Here is an 18,624-nt window from a genome sequence, read left to right on the forward strand (position 1 = left end):
TTTTTAATTTTTTTTTTGGAAGCACTCCGTCGGTTACGACGACGAGGGTTCCGGTTGATCCGAATCAACGGAATAGCATGCTCGTGAAATTAACGTGTAAGTGGCTGAGCACTCCACAGACACGTGCACCCTTAACGTAGTTCTCGGGGATATTCAGCGTGACACAGAGAGTGACAAGGCCGGCCCTTTGAAATACAGGTACAACAGAAACAGGAAGTAAGAGTGAGAGAGAAAGTTGTGGTGAAAGAGTACTGCAGGGATCACCACCATCCCCTGCCGGAGCCTCGTGGAGCTTTTAGATGTTTTCGCTCAATAAACACTCACAACGCCCGGTCTGGGAATCGAAACCGCGATCCTACGACCGCGAGTCTGCTGCCCTAACCACTGGCCCATTGTGCTTCCGCACCTTTTTTATTACCTGCATACTGAGTAAAATCTCCCAGACGATACTGATGGCCTATCTTCATTTATTACAAACTAACACCTTATTCTTGGCTTCATTCATTTTGAGGCCTTTCAGTTCTAGATTTTTCTTCTGCTACATATGGGGGCGACCCCTGTTGTACTCTTTCGCTCCAACTTTCTTCCTGTTTCTTGTCCCCGACTTCCTAAGCAACTGCTGAGCCTGGATACGCATTCATCCATCTGTCGATGCTCTCGGTGTCGGGGGTTGACCTGCTTTCTCTTCTGCGGGTCCTACGAATAGCAAAGGACCATGTTTCAGACATCTCCCACCAAGGGACGAAGACTGCTTCGCTCAACAAACAATGCTCACCTTCCCTAAACAACCTCTGTTAGGGTTGTGCATTCTTCCTAAGGTAACATTTCTAAGTACCTGATTATTAGTGTATATCAGTTTCTATGGTTAAGTCAATCTGGAATTCTTCTATGATGGCCTGCAAGACTGATAAATGGGAGGGAACTGAGAACTGAGCCTTCTTGGAATCCTACATTTATACTAAATTCTATCATGTTTGTTGGTCAGAATGAAATTTATCTGATGTTTGTGTTCACCAGATTGGTAGAAATCATGTGGCTGGCTGGTATTTTTTAACCCTTTAGATACCAACCCGCATGAAACTGCTCTTGTTCCTATGATACAAACTTCCAATTTTAAAGTAATCTAAATTAAAAATGTCCAGATGCAGTTGGTTTGGCTGCCAAGATTTCAAAAATTGAAGTTTACTAAGAATTTAAAAATGTTGCACAATCCATGCTAGCGGGGTGCAAAGAGCACCATACGAGTGTGATTGCTGACAGAGCGGCTAACCGGCTTCTGTGCCAGTGGCACTTAAAAGGGCACCCTTCGAATGTGATTGTTACCAGTGTCGCCTTACTGGCACTTGTGCCCATGCTAGTAGAGCGCCAAGAGCACCATCCGAGCGTGATCGTTGCCATCTGGCTTCTGTGCCGGTGCCATGTAAAAGGGCACCATTTGAGTGTGATCGTTAGCAACGTCACCTTACTGGCACCTGTGCCGGTGGCACGTGTAAAAAGATTCAAGCGAGGTCATTGCCAGTACCGCCTGACTGGCGCACGTAAAAAGCACCCACTACACTCTCTGAGTGGTTGGCATTAGGAAGGGCATCCAGCTGTAGAAACTCTGCCAGATCAAGATTGGGGCCTGGTGCAGCCATCTGGTTCGTTAGCCCTCAGTCAAGCGGGCGTTAAACGATGATGATGATGATTCTGAATATACTTTTCCAAGCTGAATTACTGAAGTTATTTCACTTTTTCCAGAAAAATGTTTTCAAAAAGTTATAGAGGTTTAAAGTTTGATCATTTTCACCCAGTCGGGAAATAGGACAAGAAACTGTCATTTTGTGTGTGTCTGCACATTTTGTCAGCATCCTAAAAATAGCATGTGTTGTTGATATTTGTAAGCAATATGCAATCTGTAGTTTGAATCCTTCAATATGCATTTAATGAAATAGCATGAACTTAAAAAGATTTATTCAAAAAACTTTATTTGGCTGTTATTTTTAGCACACCTTACAACCACCTCAATGATGAAAAGTAAACAAGTAGTTTTAAATATTCAATATGCGCAGGAGTGGCTGTGCGGTAAGTAGCTTGCTTACCAACCACATGGTTCCGGGTTCAGTCCCACTGTGTGGCCACCTTGGGCAAGTGTGTTCTACTATAGCCCCGGGCCGACCAAAGCTTTGTGAGTGGATTTGGTAGACGGAAACTGAAAGAAGCCCGTCGTATATATGTGTGTTTGTGTGTGTCTGTGTTTGTACCCCCAACATCGCTTGACAACCGATAGTGGTGTGTTTATGTCCCCGTAACTTAGCGGTTCGGCAAAAGAAGCCGATAGATTAAGTACTAGGCTTACAAAGAATAAGTCCTGGGGTCGATTTGTTCGACTAAAGGCGGTGCTCCAGCATGGCCACAGTCACATGATCGAAACAAGTAAAGAGAGTATGCATTTAATGCAAATGCAATGAACAATACGTTACATGTGATGAAGACATTAGAATTGGAAATCCAGAAAGATAATCCATGAATTGACAGAACGAAATCTTCTGATAATGTTAGTTGTTGTTTGTTGTAGAGAAATTTGACAACGAAACAGTTACACTTGTATATGGATAGATACATGTCTACTGAAATGGGAGTTTTGGGGAGAATGGTTTATTCCTGTACGAAATAGCAGATGTGGTACCTGTGCCGGTGGCACGTAAGAGAACCATCCGAACGTGGCCGTTGCCAGCACCGCCCCGACTGGCCTCGTGCCAGTGGCACGTAAAAAGCACCATCCGTTCGTGGCTGTTGCCAGCCTCGCCTGGCCCCCATGCTGGTGGTACGTAAAAAGCACCATCCAATCGTGGCCGTTTGCCAGCCTCGCCTGGCCCCCATGCCGGTGGCACGTAAAAAGCACCATCCAATCGTGGCCGTTTGCCAGCCTCATCTGGCACATAAAAAGCACCCACTACACTCACGGAGTGGTTGGCGTTAGGAAGGGCATCCAGCCGTAGAAACATTGCCAGATCAGACTGGGCCTGGTGCAGCCCTCTGGCTTCCCAGACCCCAGTTGCACCGTCCAACCCATGCTAGCATGGAAAGCGGACGATAAACGATGATGATGATGATTATGATGATGAATATAATTGTCAAGTTAATTCAGAACCATGAGAGAATGCTTTGCTATAGACATCACAGAGATATGGTTTCTCTCCTTAATAAATATGTTTGTGAATTGTTAAGTGACCCATTTGAGAAATTGATTTATCACAGATATCAAAGTCAAAAGGCTTCTCTCCTGTATGGGTACGCTTGTGTCTAGTGAGGTTGCTACTGTCCGAGAATGCGTTACCACAGATATCACATTGAAATGGTTTCTCTCCTGTATGAACACGTTTGTGAATTGTCAAGTGATATGCTTGAGAGAATGATTTGTCACAGTTATCACAATGATATGGCTTCTCACCTGTGTGAATACGTTTGTGAGTAGTTAAGGCACTACTAACAGAGAATGATTTACCACAGATATCACACTGAAATGGTTTCTGACCTGTGTGGATAAGTTTGTGTCTAGTTAAGTTGGCACTTTCTGAGAAAGACTGACCACAGATGTCACAATCGTATGGTTTTTCTCCTGTATGGATACGTCTGTGTCTAGTTAAGTGGCCATTTTCTGAGAACGATTGACCACAAATGTCACAGTGATATGGTCTCTCTCCTGTATGGATACGTACGTGTCTAGTTAATTTGCTTCCCTCCGAGAATGAGTCACCGCAAATATCACAGTGATATGGATTCTCTCTGGTATGGATACGTTTGTGTCTCTTTAAGGTGGCATTTATCAAATATGATTTACCACAGATATCACAATGGTATTGTTTTCCTCCTGAAGGATTATGTTTCTGCTCTTTTAAATTATCATTTTCACAGAATGGTTTATCACTGATATCACGGTGGTCTGATGATTCTTGTGTATCTTTTGACATTTCTCCAAGGAATAGAAACAAAACCAAATCCTTTAGCTGTTTCACCCTGTTACATTAATCTCTTGAAATTATTCTTTGTTCATCACAATATTTCAATAGTTTTCCTGTGTCTGTTTTTACACAAATACCTCTGTGGTTATCAACTGTGATCTTTATCAATATCTAAAGATGCTGCAAACTCCTTTGCAAATATATTCAAGTTTAATTAGAATGCAAAAGCAACAGGTAAGGAGATGGAGAAATGTTGCTCAGAGCAAATATTTCACAGTAATTCAATCCTGGATTTATAGCAGTTGGGTTATTATATCTGTTCCCTAAGACATTTTCCTTTAGTCTTTAAGACATGATAGATATTCCAGATGTATCCAATGTACAAAAGATATTTGGTGCCAATGTCATCTGTGAATCTGAAATAATAAAGAAACGGTATTTAGATAGAGAGCAGAGATGAAAATGGAAGTGTTGCAACATTTCTATATTTCTTTGGAGCACCAACTAACATTGGTAACTAAAACAGGTGTAAGCAATGTTAAAGTTTTGTATGAAGAAAAATAATTAACCAATGTCGGCCAATTTTGTTTGTTTGTTGATCAAATGTTTTCCCCATTTTCTGCTTATTTTAAACTTTCATATATATTATGTGTATATATATAATGTGTATACACACATTTCATGGACTGTGATTTCAGAAAAAACATTTTTAGGATAAAATACAAGAGCACATAATAACAAAATATAGTTGCAGACATTTTGATTGATTTCATGGCTTTCTGATTGATTTTTTGGTACTGCTTAAATACAGAAGTCCCGACGCTTCTACGTAACCCTAACCTTAAAATTAACCCTAACGAGTGTGTACAGTAAAATATCATCACATCGATGCGTCGGGACCTCTGTATTTAAGTGGTACTGATTCTCTCCAAAGTCTTTCAATGTTGGCGATCCTTCGGTATAGGTACACACGTGATTTTGTTTACATTTCTGGAGATAAGAGAAACCCTTTTCTCCCACCCGTAACCCTAACCCCCTGCCCCATATAAAAAAAAACACTTTTTTGAAATGTATCCGGTACTTATACCGAAGTTACGCCTCTGTGTTTTGTGCGTGTATTTTCTCTGGGTGCTATCTTCGAAATTGTAAGGGTGGGGCATTTTCGCATCGTTGTTTCAATCTCCTGTCCCCACCCTTTCGGAAAACAATTCTACCACAAATTTCTTTATAATCGTAATCTACGCTGTCCCTGAAAGTTATGAATGGAAAAAATCGGATCTTGTGAATTTCTGGAAAGTCCTCTCCCTACCCACACCGTTCTATTCCGCAAGTTTTTGTTTTCATACCAGTTTTCTACACATCTTTTAACACCTTGTAGGTTGGGTTGCTTTTGTTTTGGCGATCGGGGCTTAAACTGTATATCGACTTATTTTTCCCCAACACCTTTCTCATCCCTGTCTGCCTCCTCTCTAACGGTATCGATATTATTGAAAACAGTTTGTTTTACAAGTGTACAAGCGATTCACGTTCTCCTTATTATAATTTTCGAGCAATTCTTGAAGTTGGCAAACGTCTGAGTCAATTAATTACGGTTCAGTTTCTTGTCTTAGATATCACAGACTTCTGTTTGCAAGGGTGGATCAGATGTAACGAAGATATAGTCTCTACTTACCAGTAGAATGTTTGATATAAAGTCCAAACAAAAAAGGAAGGAGGCCGAGGAAAGTTCATCGACTGATTTCTTGTTGATTAAAAGCCATTTCCCCTTTTTCTGCAAAATAGGGGAAAACCAATTAACGACGTAAAGATGTGATTAAATTAAATAATTAACCAGGAAAGTGACGGAACACCGACCCTCAAACATGCAGTTGGCCCAGTTTTGTACACAAACAGTGAAGTTCTTCTTCCACATAAGATATAACCAGGCGTAACTCAAGGAAACACAAAGATTAGACGATTTCATTGATAATTTTCCAGAGTGTCAATGAGGCCGGTGACACATATTAAAAGTCCCCAACATAATATAATATCCGGACACATATTCAACTATATTAACCCCTTCCCCAGCGGCTTTTTTTGGTGAAAACGTTTCAATTTCAGATGAATTTTTTGTTATCAGACAAGCTTGCTCTCTATGGCTAGGACATCATCTCTGTAAGAGGGTGAAGAGGACCGAAGGAAACCTCCTCCCTGAGGTGACCAGGACGTACGTCTGATAAGATCACAGATGGAAGATACAAGGAAAATACTTTGTATCGAAGCTTCTACTAGAAGGTTCATACTCATTGTCATCTTCTGAGCTCAACATCTGGGTGTAATTTGCAAACAAAAAAAATGCCAAGAATTGACATATAAGCTCGATGTGGCTGTTTTTGAAATTATGTTTTGGACGAGTTTACTCGTCGTACTCTGAAAAAGACAAATTGGGTGAAGACAAGTTAACTCGTCTTTGCCGGGTAAGGGGTTAATGTACATTTTGAATTGTATCTCGCCCCTGGTAAATGCCAAAATCATAATCCAGCTAAAATGTTTTCGTATTTGTAATATTTCAACTGTGCAGATTTTAATCTCTGTTCTGTTTTTATTTTGTTCTAATTGGGATGCCATTTTTGTGTGGTACTTCTGCAAATGGTAGCTATAAGCAAAGTATTTTCCTTGTTTCTTCCACCTCTGATCTTATCAGACTGTACGTCCTGGTCACCTCAGGGAGGAGGTTTCCTTCGGTCCTCTTCACCCTCTTACAGAGATGATGTCCTAGCCATCTCTAGAGGGCCACGCATTAGATAAATTTAGAAAGACCTTAATTTTGCCCCTTAGGTTCAATGGGTCTCAAAATCCCCATTGAGACTAATCTCACCACAGTAGATTTTTTTAGAGGTTCCTTCAGATCTGGGCTCTGGTACTTACAGACTATATCACAAGCCAAACGAGAGACCGTCTTATATTAACATAGTCTCCTGCCATCTCTCCAGAGTTCCAAGAATCCAGTGAAAGATGAAAGCAAGAGGATCTCAAATCTATCCTCGAGCCAAGATATCTTCGATGCTGCTACCCTATACTACAATGAGGCACTGACACCAAGTGGGTTTAAGGACCACATCTTCTGCATGCCTGGCCCCAGCACCTGGAAAAGGAACTGCCACATGCGCTTGGCTTGCCCCATCCTTCTCACTTAACGTTAAGACTTGCGTGGGAAAGATTTTCCTTGGGTTAATAGACAAACATTTTACACACACACACAGGTACAGGCATTTGCTTAACAGGCACAATCAAAGTTATCCTTAAGTTGTGCACCCATGCTAACCAACCACAAGGTTCCGGGTTCAGTCCCACTGCGTGGCACCTTGGGCAAGTGTCTTCTACTATAGCCTCGGGCTGACCAAAGCCTTGTGAGTGGATTTGGTAGGCGGAAACTGAAAGAAGCCCGTCGTATATATGTATATATATGTATGTGCATGTATGTTTGTGTGTCTGTGTTCGTCCCCCTAGCATTGCCTGACAACCGATGCTGGTGTGTTTATGTCCCCGTCACTAAGCGGTTCAGCAAAAGAGACCGATAGAATAAGTACTGGGCTTACAAAAGAATAAGTCCTGGGGTCGAGTTGTTCGATTAAAGGCGGTGCTCCAGCATGGCCACAGTCAAATGACTGAAACAAATAAAAGAGTAAAGAGTACCCAAAATACAAAGGAGGAAGCATGTTGCTCTTACAGGGTACATAATAGCTATCCTGTAGGAGGCCGATGCGAGGCTGTAGGGGTCATATATGAGGGAACGGTGACCCCGAGACCTAATATCTGTAATAACAGTAATGTAACATCAAACAGCAATGTTATTAGCAGATTAACCAGGTCTCACGCCAATGCAGTTGCCACACCCAGAGATTATAACCGAGATGGGACCAGCATCACTTATGATCCTGATACCACCGCCCTGGATACTGAACAAACCATAGATGCAGATAGAGTGACCAGCACAAATGTCGATCCTGGAAATAATGACCTATCCAGAACCAAAGACTTGGCATTAGGAAGGGCATCCAGCTGTAGAAACTCTGCCAGATCATGATTGGAGCCTGGTGCAACCATCTGGTTCGCCAGCCCTCAGTCAAAATCGTCCAACCCATGCTAGCCTGTAAAGCGGACATTAAACGAAGTGCTATTCCCAGTTCCACCGCCTCAAATGAGGACCGAACATTCATCTTCGACACTGATGGGTTGACATCCCCCGTGACATATTACCAAGGGTGCATATAGGGCCACATCCTATCATCATCATCATCATCGTCGTCGTTTAACGTCCGTTTTCCATGCTAGCATGGGTTGAACGGTTCCACCGAGGTCTGGGAAGACAGGGGCTGCACCAGGCTCCAGTCTGATCTGGCAGTCTTTCTACAGCTGGATGCCCTTCCTAACGCCAACCACTTCACGAGTGTAGTGGGTGCCTTTTACGTGCCACGAGTCTGGTGGCGGCCATGATCGGTTGGTGCTTTTAACGTGACACCGGCACGGAAGCCAGCCAAGGCGGCGCTGGCAGCGGCCACGATCGGTTGGTGCTTTTTATGTGCCACTGGCACAGAAGCCAGTCAAGGCGGTGCTTGCATCGGCCACGTTCGGGCATCAGCCACGTTCGAGGCATCGGCCACAGTTCAGCAAGTACTTTGTTCAAGAAACGTTTTCTTAACCACCAGTCATCTGTCAGAGTCCCAGAAAGAAGGGTTGTCATGTCCCTGGCCTGCCATGTGTGACACCTCAAAGATCAAAGGACCTTGTGTGATGTCAAGTGGAAATTGATTTTCTGGGTCCTTATATTAATGAAAGTGGCCGTTGCAAGACAAGATCTGTATCACAGAGAGAGCCAAAATTCTTAAGGATTTTAAGAATCCTGGTGAAATTAAACAGTCGTAAAGAAGTATTTTCTAAATGTGTTCACTTCAAGTGCAACTTATTAGAAAATTGGATCTCCCTCTTTGATCATTAGGCCTCTCTGAGTATATAAAGATTTTTCCCCCCTGTTTAAGAGAAAATAACCTGTACTCCTTAACGTTTTTTTTTCATATTCCCCGAGTTCTGTTTCCTCACATCTGCAGCATAGATATTTTAAAATTTTGAATTCATATTGTCTGACACAAGGATTTGTGAGTGTGAGACCTTGGGTAACTCCATATAAAATTTTGCTGTAGTATATATATATATATATATATACTAATTGCTAAAATTAATTTTATGTATTGGCTTATGTTTTTCACTGTTTGATTTGCCTAATAGTGGTTTTATCTCTAATTTAATATAATATAATATATATATATATATATATATATATATGTGTGTGTAATTATAACAATGAGGGTCTTTGCAACAAGTTGCTAGACCACATACCAAAAGTATTAGAAATAGCAGCCAGAGGACTGTTATTTCTTTTACTACTAAAATATGTCCCCGCAGACAACAGTATTTGTAACTCAATATATGGCAAAAAACGAAGAAAATAACGAAATCAAACAATTTGTTGATTTTATTAAATTAATTATATTTCACCCTTTATCTGTGTATATATATATATATATATATATATATATATATATATATATATATATTTATATATATATATATATATATATGTATATATACATACATACATACATATATATATATATCACCATCACCATCACATGACCGACCAGTCCATCAGATGTAGTTACACATCGCTGGTCACAATGCGTTCGCATTGTTTTAGCCTTTGAATGACGCCACCCCGCTGGCTAAGCGAGCAGGCCAACAGAAGAAAGAGTGAGAGAAAGTTGTGGTGAAAGAGTACAGCAGGGATCACCACCATCCCCTGCCAGAGCCTCGGGGAGCTATTTAGGTGTTTTCGCTCAATAAACACTCACAACGCCCGGTCTGGGAATCGAAACCGCGATCCTACGACCGCGAGTCCGCTGCCCTAACTACTGGGCCATTGCGCCTCCACATACATATATATACACACACACATACTGGCCCAAATAAGTTTAAGGTCGATCATGACAGTTCTATTCCTTCATTTATTTATTTTTAACAAAACTGTATAAAATTATATAATAATAATAATAATAATAATGAAATTATTGTATACAGTGCTCAGGTGCACCACAACTTGTCAGAAAGTGCATATAAAGTACATGCAGTAATGTAGAAATGTCTGGAAAGTGAACATGCTTGTGTGTGTATGGAGGGGAGAAAATCAAGTGTAGTGTTGGCGAATCTCAGGAAGCATGGAAGTCTTGAAGGATGCAGTGCTCCGACAACTAACAACTGATGCCGGCAGTTTGTTCCACGCTTCAGCAACTCTCAGTGTGAAAAAATGTTTCCTGAAGTCATGGGAGCTGTGCTGTTTTCTTACTTTGTTACAGTTTCTGTAGAATTTTTTTCACTTGTGAATGATATAGGCGTTATATATCTTTTTACAGTTTGAATAATTTTAATTCACAATTAATTCAAATGATTAAAATTGTTGGCAAAATAATTTAAGGACCATACCAACATTATTTTGTTTAAACTGAAAAATTTACAGCACAAATGATCAACGAACAATTTATTATTAGAATGTAGTTCCATAACCATTTATTTTCAATTACAGCAGGACATGGAGTTCGATGAATGAACACAAAAATCACTTGGAATGTGGATTGTTGTAAAGTCCACAAAGATAATCCATGGTTTAGCAGGGGAAACGTTTGTAGTTGTTGTTTGTTGTAAAGAAATTTGACAGCAATAATCACATGTTTGTATGGATACACACGTCTACTTAAGCACAGTTTTTCAGAGAATGATTTTCTCCTGTATGAATATATTCCTGTCTAGTGAATTGTCGAGTGACATCATCATATAATGATAATAATAATAAGAAGAAGAATTGTGTACAGTGCTCAGGTGCACTACAACTCATCTAAAGTGTATGTATAATCAGGTGTAGTTTCGGCGGATTTCGGAAAGCATGAGGGCCTTAAAGGATGCAGTGTCATGGCAGTCAACAACTGACGCAGGCAGTTTGTTCCATGCTTCAGCAACTCTGAGCGTGAAAAAATGTTTCCGAAGTTCAGTGTTGTTGTTGGCGAGGTGGTTGATAACTTTGTGGGTGTTTACCAAGTCCGTCGCCAGACGCATCATCATCGTTTAACATCTGCTTTCCATGCCAGCATGGGTTGGACGATTTTGACTGAGGGTTGGCGAACCAGATGGCTGCAACAGGATCCAATCTTGATCTGGCAGAGTTTCTACAGCTGGATGCCCTTCCTAACGCCAACAACTCCAAGAGTGTAGTCGGTGCTTTTTACACATGCCACCGGTACAGGTGCCAGTAAGGTGATGCTGGTAACGATCATGCTCGGATGGTGCCTTTTACGTGCCACCGGCAGGGAGGCCAGACGGCCGCTCTCTCAACGATCATGCTCGGATGGTGCCTTTTACGTGCCACCGGCAGGGAGGCCAGACGGCCGCTCTCTCAACGAGCATGCTCGGATGGTGCCTTTTACGTGCCACCGGCAGGGAGGCCAGACGGCCGCTCTCTCAACGATCATGCTCGGATGGTGCCTTTTACGTGCCACCGGCAGGGAGGCCAGACAGCCGCTCTCTCAACGAGCATGCTCGGATGGTGCCTTTTACGTGCCACCGGCAGGGAGGCCAGACGGCCGCTCTCTCAACGATCATGCTCGGATGGTGCCTTTTACGTGCCACCGGCAGGGAGGCCAGACGGCCGCTCTCGCAACGATCATGCTCGGATGGTGCCTTTTACGTGCCACCGGCAGGGAGGCCAGACGGCCGCTCTCTCAACGATCATGCTCGGATGGTGCCTTTTACGTGCCACCGGCAGGGAGGCCAGACGGCCGCTCTCGCAACGATCATGCTCGGATGGTGCCTTTTACGTGCCACCGGCAGGGAGGCCAGACGGCCGCTCTCGCAACGATCATGCTCGGATGGTGCTGATTTACCACAAATATCACAGTGAAATAGTTTCTCTCCTGTATGGACATGTTTATGTCTCCATAATTCACTACTTTGAGAGAATGTTTTGCTACAAATATTACAAAGAAATGGATTATCTACTGTATGAATACATTTGTGTCTAGTTTAAGTCGGTACTTTCAGGGACTGACCCCAGATTATCACAGAGATATGGCTTCTGTATTATATTACTCATTTACTTGTTTCAGTCATTTGACTGCGGCCATGCTGGAGCACCGCCTTTAGTCGAGCAAATCGACCCTGGGACTTATTCTTTGTAAGCCCAGTACTTATTCTATCGGTCTCTTTTGCCAAACCGCTAAGTAACAGGGACGTAAACACACCAGCATCGGTTGTCAAGCAATGCTAGGGGGACAAACACAGACACACAAACATATACATATATATATATACAAATATACGACAGGCTTCTTTCAGTTTCTGTCTACCAAATCTACTCACAAGGCTTTGGTCGGCCCGAGGCTATAGCAGAAGACACTTGCCCAAGGTGCCATACAGTGTGATTGAATCCGGAGCCATGTGGTTGGTTAGCAAGGTGAGAAATAAGCTTACGTATCTGAGATGAAGATTTACTGCAAATATCACTGTGAAATAGTTTCTAAACTGTGTGTTTGTGAGTAGTTAAGGCAGTACTTCTGGAAAATGATTTGCCACAAATATTACAAAGAAATGGCTTCTCTCCTGTATGAATACGTTTGTGTTTAGTTAAGTTGCTACTGTCCGAGAATGAGTTACCACAAATATCACAGTGAAATGGTTTCACTCCTGTATGAATACGTATGTGTTTAGTAAAATCGCTACTTCGAGAGAATGATTTACCACAGATATCACAGTGAAATGGTTTTTCTCCTGTATGAATACGTTTGTGAGTAGTTAAGGCACTTTTTTTAAAGAATGATTCATCACAGGTATCACAATTGAATCGTTTCCCTACTGTATGTATGCGTTTGTGTCTAGTTAAGTTGGTACTGTCGGAGAATGACTGACCACAGACGTCACAGTCAAATGGTTTCTCTCCTGTATGGATACGCATGTGAGTGGTTAAGTTGGCGCTTTCTGAGAATGACTGACCACAGATATCACAATGAAATGGCTTCTCCCCTGTATGAACACGTATATGTCTAGTCAAGTTGCTACTCTCCGAGAATGAGTTACCACAGATATCACAGTGATATGGCTTCTCTCTTGTATGGGTACGTTTGTGAGAAGTCAAGTTACAGAGTTGAGAGAAAGATTTACTACAAATGTCACAGTGAAACGGTTTCTCCCCTGTATGAACACGTTTGTGTCTAGTTAAGTTGGTATTTACTGCGAATGATTTACCACAGATATCACAATGATATCGTTTTCCTTCTGAAGGATTACATTTTTGCTCTTTTAAATTATCATTTTCACAGAATGGTTTATCACTGATATCAGAGTGGTCTGATGATTCTTGTGTATCTTTTGACATTTCTCCAAGGAATAAAAATAAAACCAAATCCTTTAGCTGTTTCACCCTATTACATTAATCCCTTGAAATTATTCTTTGTTCATCACAATATTTCAATAGTTTTCCTGTGTCTGTTTTTACACAAATACCTCTGTGGTAATCAACTGTGATCGTTATCGATGTCTAAAGATGCTGCAAACCCCTTTAGAAATATATTCAAGTTTAATTAGAATGCAAAAACACCAGGTAATAAAATAGAGAAATGTTGCTATGAATCTCAGGTGAGAGCCAATATTTCACAGCAATCCAGCCCTAGATTTTTAGCAGTAGGGTTATTATATCTGTTCCCTAAGACAGTTTCCTTTAGTCTTTAAGACATGATAGATATTCCAGATGTATCCAATGTACAGAAGTCGTTTTTGTGCCAATATCATTCGTAAATCTGAAATAATAAAGAAACAGTATTTAGATAGAGAGGAGAGATCAAAATGGAAGTGTTACAACATTTCTATAACGATTAACAAATGACATCAAATAACATTGGGTGGAATAAAAATATTTCTAAACTACAGCTACACCTTCACATTGTCTAAGATTATATACTTTTCTTCTTTCAGTCATTACTCTGTGGCCATGCTGGGGCACCACACTGGAGAATTTGAGGCAAACGAATTGATCTCAATACTTATAAATTAATCTATAGGTTTCGTTGTTATTTATTGCATTGGTCTCTTTTCCTGAGCTGACAAGTTACAGGGACATAAACAAACCAACACTGGTTATCAAGTTTGGCGTTGGGTGAGACACACACATACATGAATGTATATACGACAGAGTCTTGCTGGTTTCATCACCATGTGTAAGAGAAAAACATTTACAAACAGAAAATTGCGTTAGTAAAATAAATTATCTTTAAAATAACTTTAAATTATTACAGCTTCCAGTGTTTCTGGTTTTCAATGAGAAACAAGTTGAAGGCAACTCTTCTTTCTCGTTTTTGATGAGACCCTTCTTTGTTTATTCCTTCTCGAGCCATGCCTGGCTCATAAGGGTCGGTTTCCCGGTTTCCTTGGCGTATAGGTTCCCCACCTGGACGGGAAGCCGATCCGTCGCAGGTGAGCTGCAAGATGCAGGAGGAAAGAGTGAGAGAAAATTGTGGCGAAAGAGTCAGCAGAAGTTCGCCATTACCTTCTGCTGGAGCCATGTGGATCTTAGGTGCATCGCTCATAAACACACACCTTGCCCGGTTTCAGATTCGAACCCGCAATATTCAGGAACCTTTTTGCCTACAGCTTTCTCATCCCCGTCTGTCTCCTCTCTAACGGTATCGATATTATTGAAAACAGTTTGTTTTACAAGTGTACAAGCGATTCACGTTCTCCTTATTATAATTTTCGAGCAATTCTTGAAGTTGGCAAACGTCTGAGTCAATTAATTACGGTTCAGTTTCTTGTCTTAGATATCACAGACTTCTGTTTGCAAGGGTGGATCAGATGTAACGAAGATATAGTCTCTACTTACCAGTAGAATGTTTGATATAAAGTCCAAACAAAAAAGGAAGGAGGCCGAGGAAAGTTCATCGACTGATTTCTTGTTGATTAAAAGCCATTTCCCCTTTTTCTGTAAAATAGGGGAAAACCAATTAACGACGTAAAGATGTGATTAAATTAAATAATTAACCAGGAAAGTGATGGAACACCGACCCTCAAACATGCAGTTGGCCCAGTTTTGTACACAAACAGTGAAGTTTTCAACACGAGATAATTAACACATATAATATAATTAGATTTAGTTCAATTAATTAGAAACCCGAAGACTAGGCAGTGTCCTTGGTAATTTTCCAGTGTCAATGAGGCCGGTGACATATTTTAAAAGTCCCCAACATAATATAACACCGAGAAACAGCTTCAGCTATATTCATTTTATTTCTTTTACTTGTTTTAGTCATTTGACTGCGGCCGTGCTGGAGCACCGCCTTCAGTCGAACAAATCGACCCCCAGGACTTAATCTTTGTAAAGGCTAGTACTTATTCTATCGGTTTAATTTTTCTGAACCGCTAAGTTACAGCAGGTAAACACACCAACATCGGTTGTCAAGCGATGTTGGTGGGGACAAACAGACACACGAATACGTGTATGAGGTTGAGGGAGAAGTAAGCAACGTTTGGAACCAGGAAGAATTTGTACCGGATTTTTGTAGAGTTTTGAATATTTTAAAAACGTTTTTTGACAATTGTCTGATAATACAGACATAGACTTTCCCAAATGCATCAATAAATTAACATTGATATTTTTTGTGTGTGTCTGGGGGGGGGGGCATTGTTGCAATAATTTGAAATGGAAGCGTCAAAGCGCGATATTTTGATGTTCAAATTAAAAAAAGAACGTAAATTAGCGGAAACTGTTCCCGATATCAACTAGAGAAGCACTCGGAGAGCGCAGACCTCCGCCAAGCAGCTCCTTTTAAGATAGATACGCGAGTAAAATTACTAAAAGAAAAACGAAAATAAACTTTGGAAACAGCAACACCACCATAGGTTACGTGGAAACGATGAACGTGTTTTCAAGGGAGATAACCAAAGAACGTAACATTGTGATACTTAGTGTAAAGCAAATATAACAAATGAAAAATCCTTCAAGAATCCATAAAAATTCTCGGATCACTACCAAAATTTCACCATCTGTTCCTTGTTTCATTACTAAATTTTCTTGCAAGTTTCATCAAATACTGTTCGCAACTTTTTGAGTTATTTTGCACACAGCCAGACAGACAAACCAACGCTGATGAAAACATAACCTCCTTCCTTGGCGGAGGTAATAAAACTCAAGAATGGTTTAAACGATTTCGCAGCGGAGACCAGAGCCTTGAAGATCGTGAGCATAGTGGACGCCCATCTGTCATCAATGATGATCAATTAAAGACTGTCATTGAAAAAGATCCACATAAAACCACTCAAGAACTGGCAAAAGAACTTCAAGTCAGCCAGAAAACTGCCTGCAACCATTTGCATGCAACCGAAAAATCAAAGAAGCTCGACAAATGGGGTCCACACGATTTGAATGAAAATCAGAAAATGCGCAGATATGAAATTTGGCGGTGAGCTGGCAGAATCGTTAGCATGCCGGGCGAAATGCTTTGCAGTATTTCGTCCGCCGCTGCGTTCTAAGTTCAAATTCCGCCGAGGTCGACTTTGCCTTTCATCCTTTTGGCGTCGATAAATTAAGTACCAGTTACACACTGGGGGTCGATGTAATCGACTTAATACCTATGTCTGTCTTTGTTTGTCCCCTCTGTGTTTAACCCCTTGTGGGTAATAAAGAAAGAGATATGAAATTTGCTCGTTGCTTCTTCTCCATAACAAAATCGTTCCATTTCTTGACCATATTGTAACTTGCGATGAAAAGAGGATTCTGTACAATAATGAAAAAATGTTTTCTGCAGTGATTGAACCAAAATGAAGCAACGAAAACCTTCCCTAAACACAAGCTCTTCAGAGAGAAGGTTATTGTGACTGTTTGGTGGTGTACTGCTGGACTCTTCCACTATAACTCCTTAAAACCTGGAAAAACCATTACTGCAGAAACATATTGCCATGAAATTGCCGAGATGAATGCAAAACTGAATCTTCTCCGTCCCAGAAGGGTCAACAGAAGGGGGCCAATATTTCTTCATGACAATGCTCGAACACTCGTTTCACTAATGATGCTCCAGAAGTTGAGGGAACTTGGCTACAAAGTTTTCCCCCACTCAGCTTATTCCCCAGACTTTTCTCCTAATGACTACCACTTTTTCAACCACCTTGATGGTTTCTAGCGAGAGAAGGAGTTAAAAAATCAAACCAATATTGAAAGTGCATTCAAAGGGTTCATCAGCTCCAGAACTCCCTAATTTTATGTTACAAACTTGTAACCCATTGGTAACTCATCATCAAAGCCACTTCTTTTTCTGGAAAAGAAAGTGGGTGGGTGATGTGGGACCTCGAAGTTTCCGGGAACCCAGAAAAGAAAGATTTGGCAGCTCTTATCTAACATGCCCTGCTACCGCGTAACAACTATTTGTAATAAAGGGCCTGCCGTGATCGCAAATAGTTGCTAAAATTTACCCAAACAAATATAGTAAATAAAAAGCACCAATCCGACCGTGGCCGTTTGCCAGCTCTGTCTGGCACCTGTGCGGGTGGCACGTAAAAAGCACCCACTACACTCACGGAGTGGTTGGCGTTAGGAAGGGCATCCGCCCGTAGAAACACTGCCAGATCTGACTGGGCCTGATGAAGCCTTCTAGCTTCACAGACCCCAGTTGAACCGTCCAACCCATACTAGCATGGAAAACGGATGCTAAATGATGATGATGATGATGATGAAAAATAAGAAATAAAAACATGACTTTTATAAATTATTTATCTTTATTTAGAAACGTATAATGAACAGGTTTCACAGGATACAACTTTACACAGGCGAAAACCTTAAAGTTGACACCGTTCGCGACAATGAAAGTTTATTATTGGTTAAAAACAGTTTTTTGATTTTTAAACATCTGCAACTTTTTCTTCAAATTTTTTCTCAATAAATTCTTTGGTTCAAATAAATGTTTTAATATAACAAAATTTCAGATTTTTTTATGTCATCTGAAAAAGGGGGCTGATTTTGTGACTCATCCTAAGCAGATCCAAGTACAGTGAATATCGTCCTTCACAATTTGCTACTCATATGAAGTACATATGTATTTCAACAATTTCTATCAAATTTGTTGACTGCCATGACACTGCATCCTTTAAGGCCCTCATGCTTTCCGAAATCTGCCGAAACTACACCTGATTATATATACACTTTAGATGAGTTGTAGTGCACCTAAGCACTGTACACAATGTTTATTATTATTATTATTATTATTATTATTAAATACACTCTCTTTTTTAAGCATAAAAATCCTCTTCCTGAGTGACAATAACTTATATGTCAGACTGTGGCACAAGTTTTAGCTGTTTTGATACGAGAAATCGGTAAGGTTTGAAATGATTTCATTGGCATTTGTACCAAAGAGTGCTCTTTTGACAGACAACACATTGATCTCATAAATGTTACATGGTAGAAATAAACACAATTACCAGACTTTCATTCATAAGACCATTTCTCATTCCATTTTTTTGCATTTCAATTTGTACATTTGTATAACCAACTGTTTACAAGTGCATTTGTCAAACAACGTCCTTTTTTTTTTTTTAAACATTATCTGCTGATATCAAA

The 18,624-nt window shown here is 40.8% G+C and overlaps 3 protein-coding genes across 3 annotated transcripts in view; 1 reads left to right on the top strand and 2 right to left on the bottom strand.

Annotated features, from left to right (window-relative positions):
• Positions 1-15,248, bottom strand: part of LOC115226533 (zinc finger protein 721-like) — a 72,363-nt gene extending 57,115 nt beyond the window's left edge. Inside the window, exons 1-3 of the mRNA XM_036515039.1 lie at positions 14,899-15,248; positions 13,101-13,819; positions 3,434-3,487 (exon numbers count right to left, since the gene is read on the bottom strand). Of these exons, the coding sequence (XP_036370932.1) occupies positions 3,434-3,487; positions 13,101-13,398 (352 nt within the window). The 5' untranslated portion in view covers positions 13,399-13,819; positions 14,899-15,248. The remainder of the gene's footprint in view (positions 1-3,433; positions 3,488-13,100; positions 13,820-14,898) is intronic.
• LOC115226589 (zinc finger protein OZF-like) overlaps positions 1-18,624 on the bottom strand; it is a 414,387-nt gene that overhangs the window by 252,727 nt on the left and 143,036 nt on the right. The gene's annotated exons all lie outside the window — the stretch shown is intronic.
• Positions 1-18,624, top strand: part of LOC115226645 (zinc finger protein 845-like) — a 364,992-nt gene that overhangs the window by 196,431 nt on the left and 149,937 nt on the right. The window lies entirely within an intron of this gene.

The sequence above is a fragment of the Octopus sinensis genome, linkage group LG30 (assembly GCF_006345805.1).
Source record: "Octopus sinensis linkage group LG30, ASM634580v1, whole genome shotgun sequence".
Classification (NCBI taxonomy): domain Eukaryota; kingdom Metazoa; phylum Mollusca; class Cephalopoda; order Octopoda; family Octopodidae; genus Octopus; species Octopus sinensis.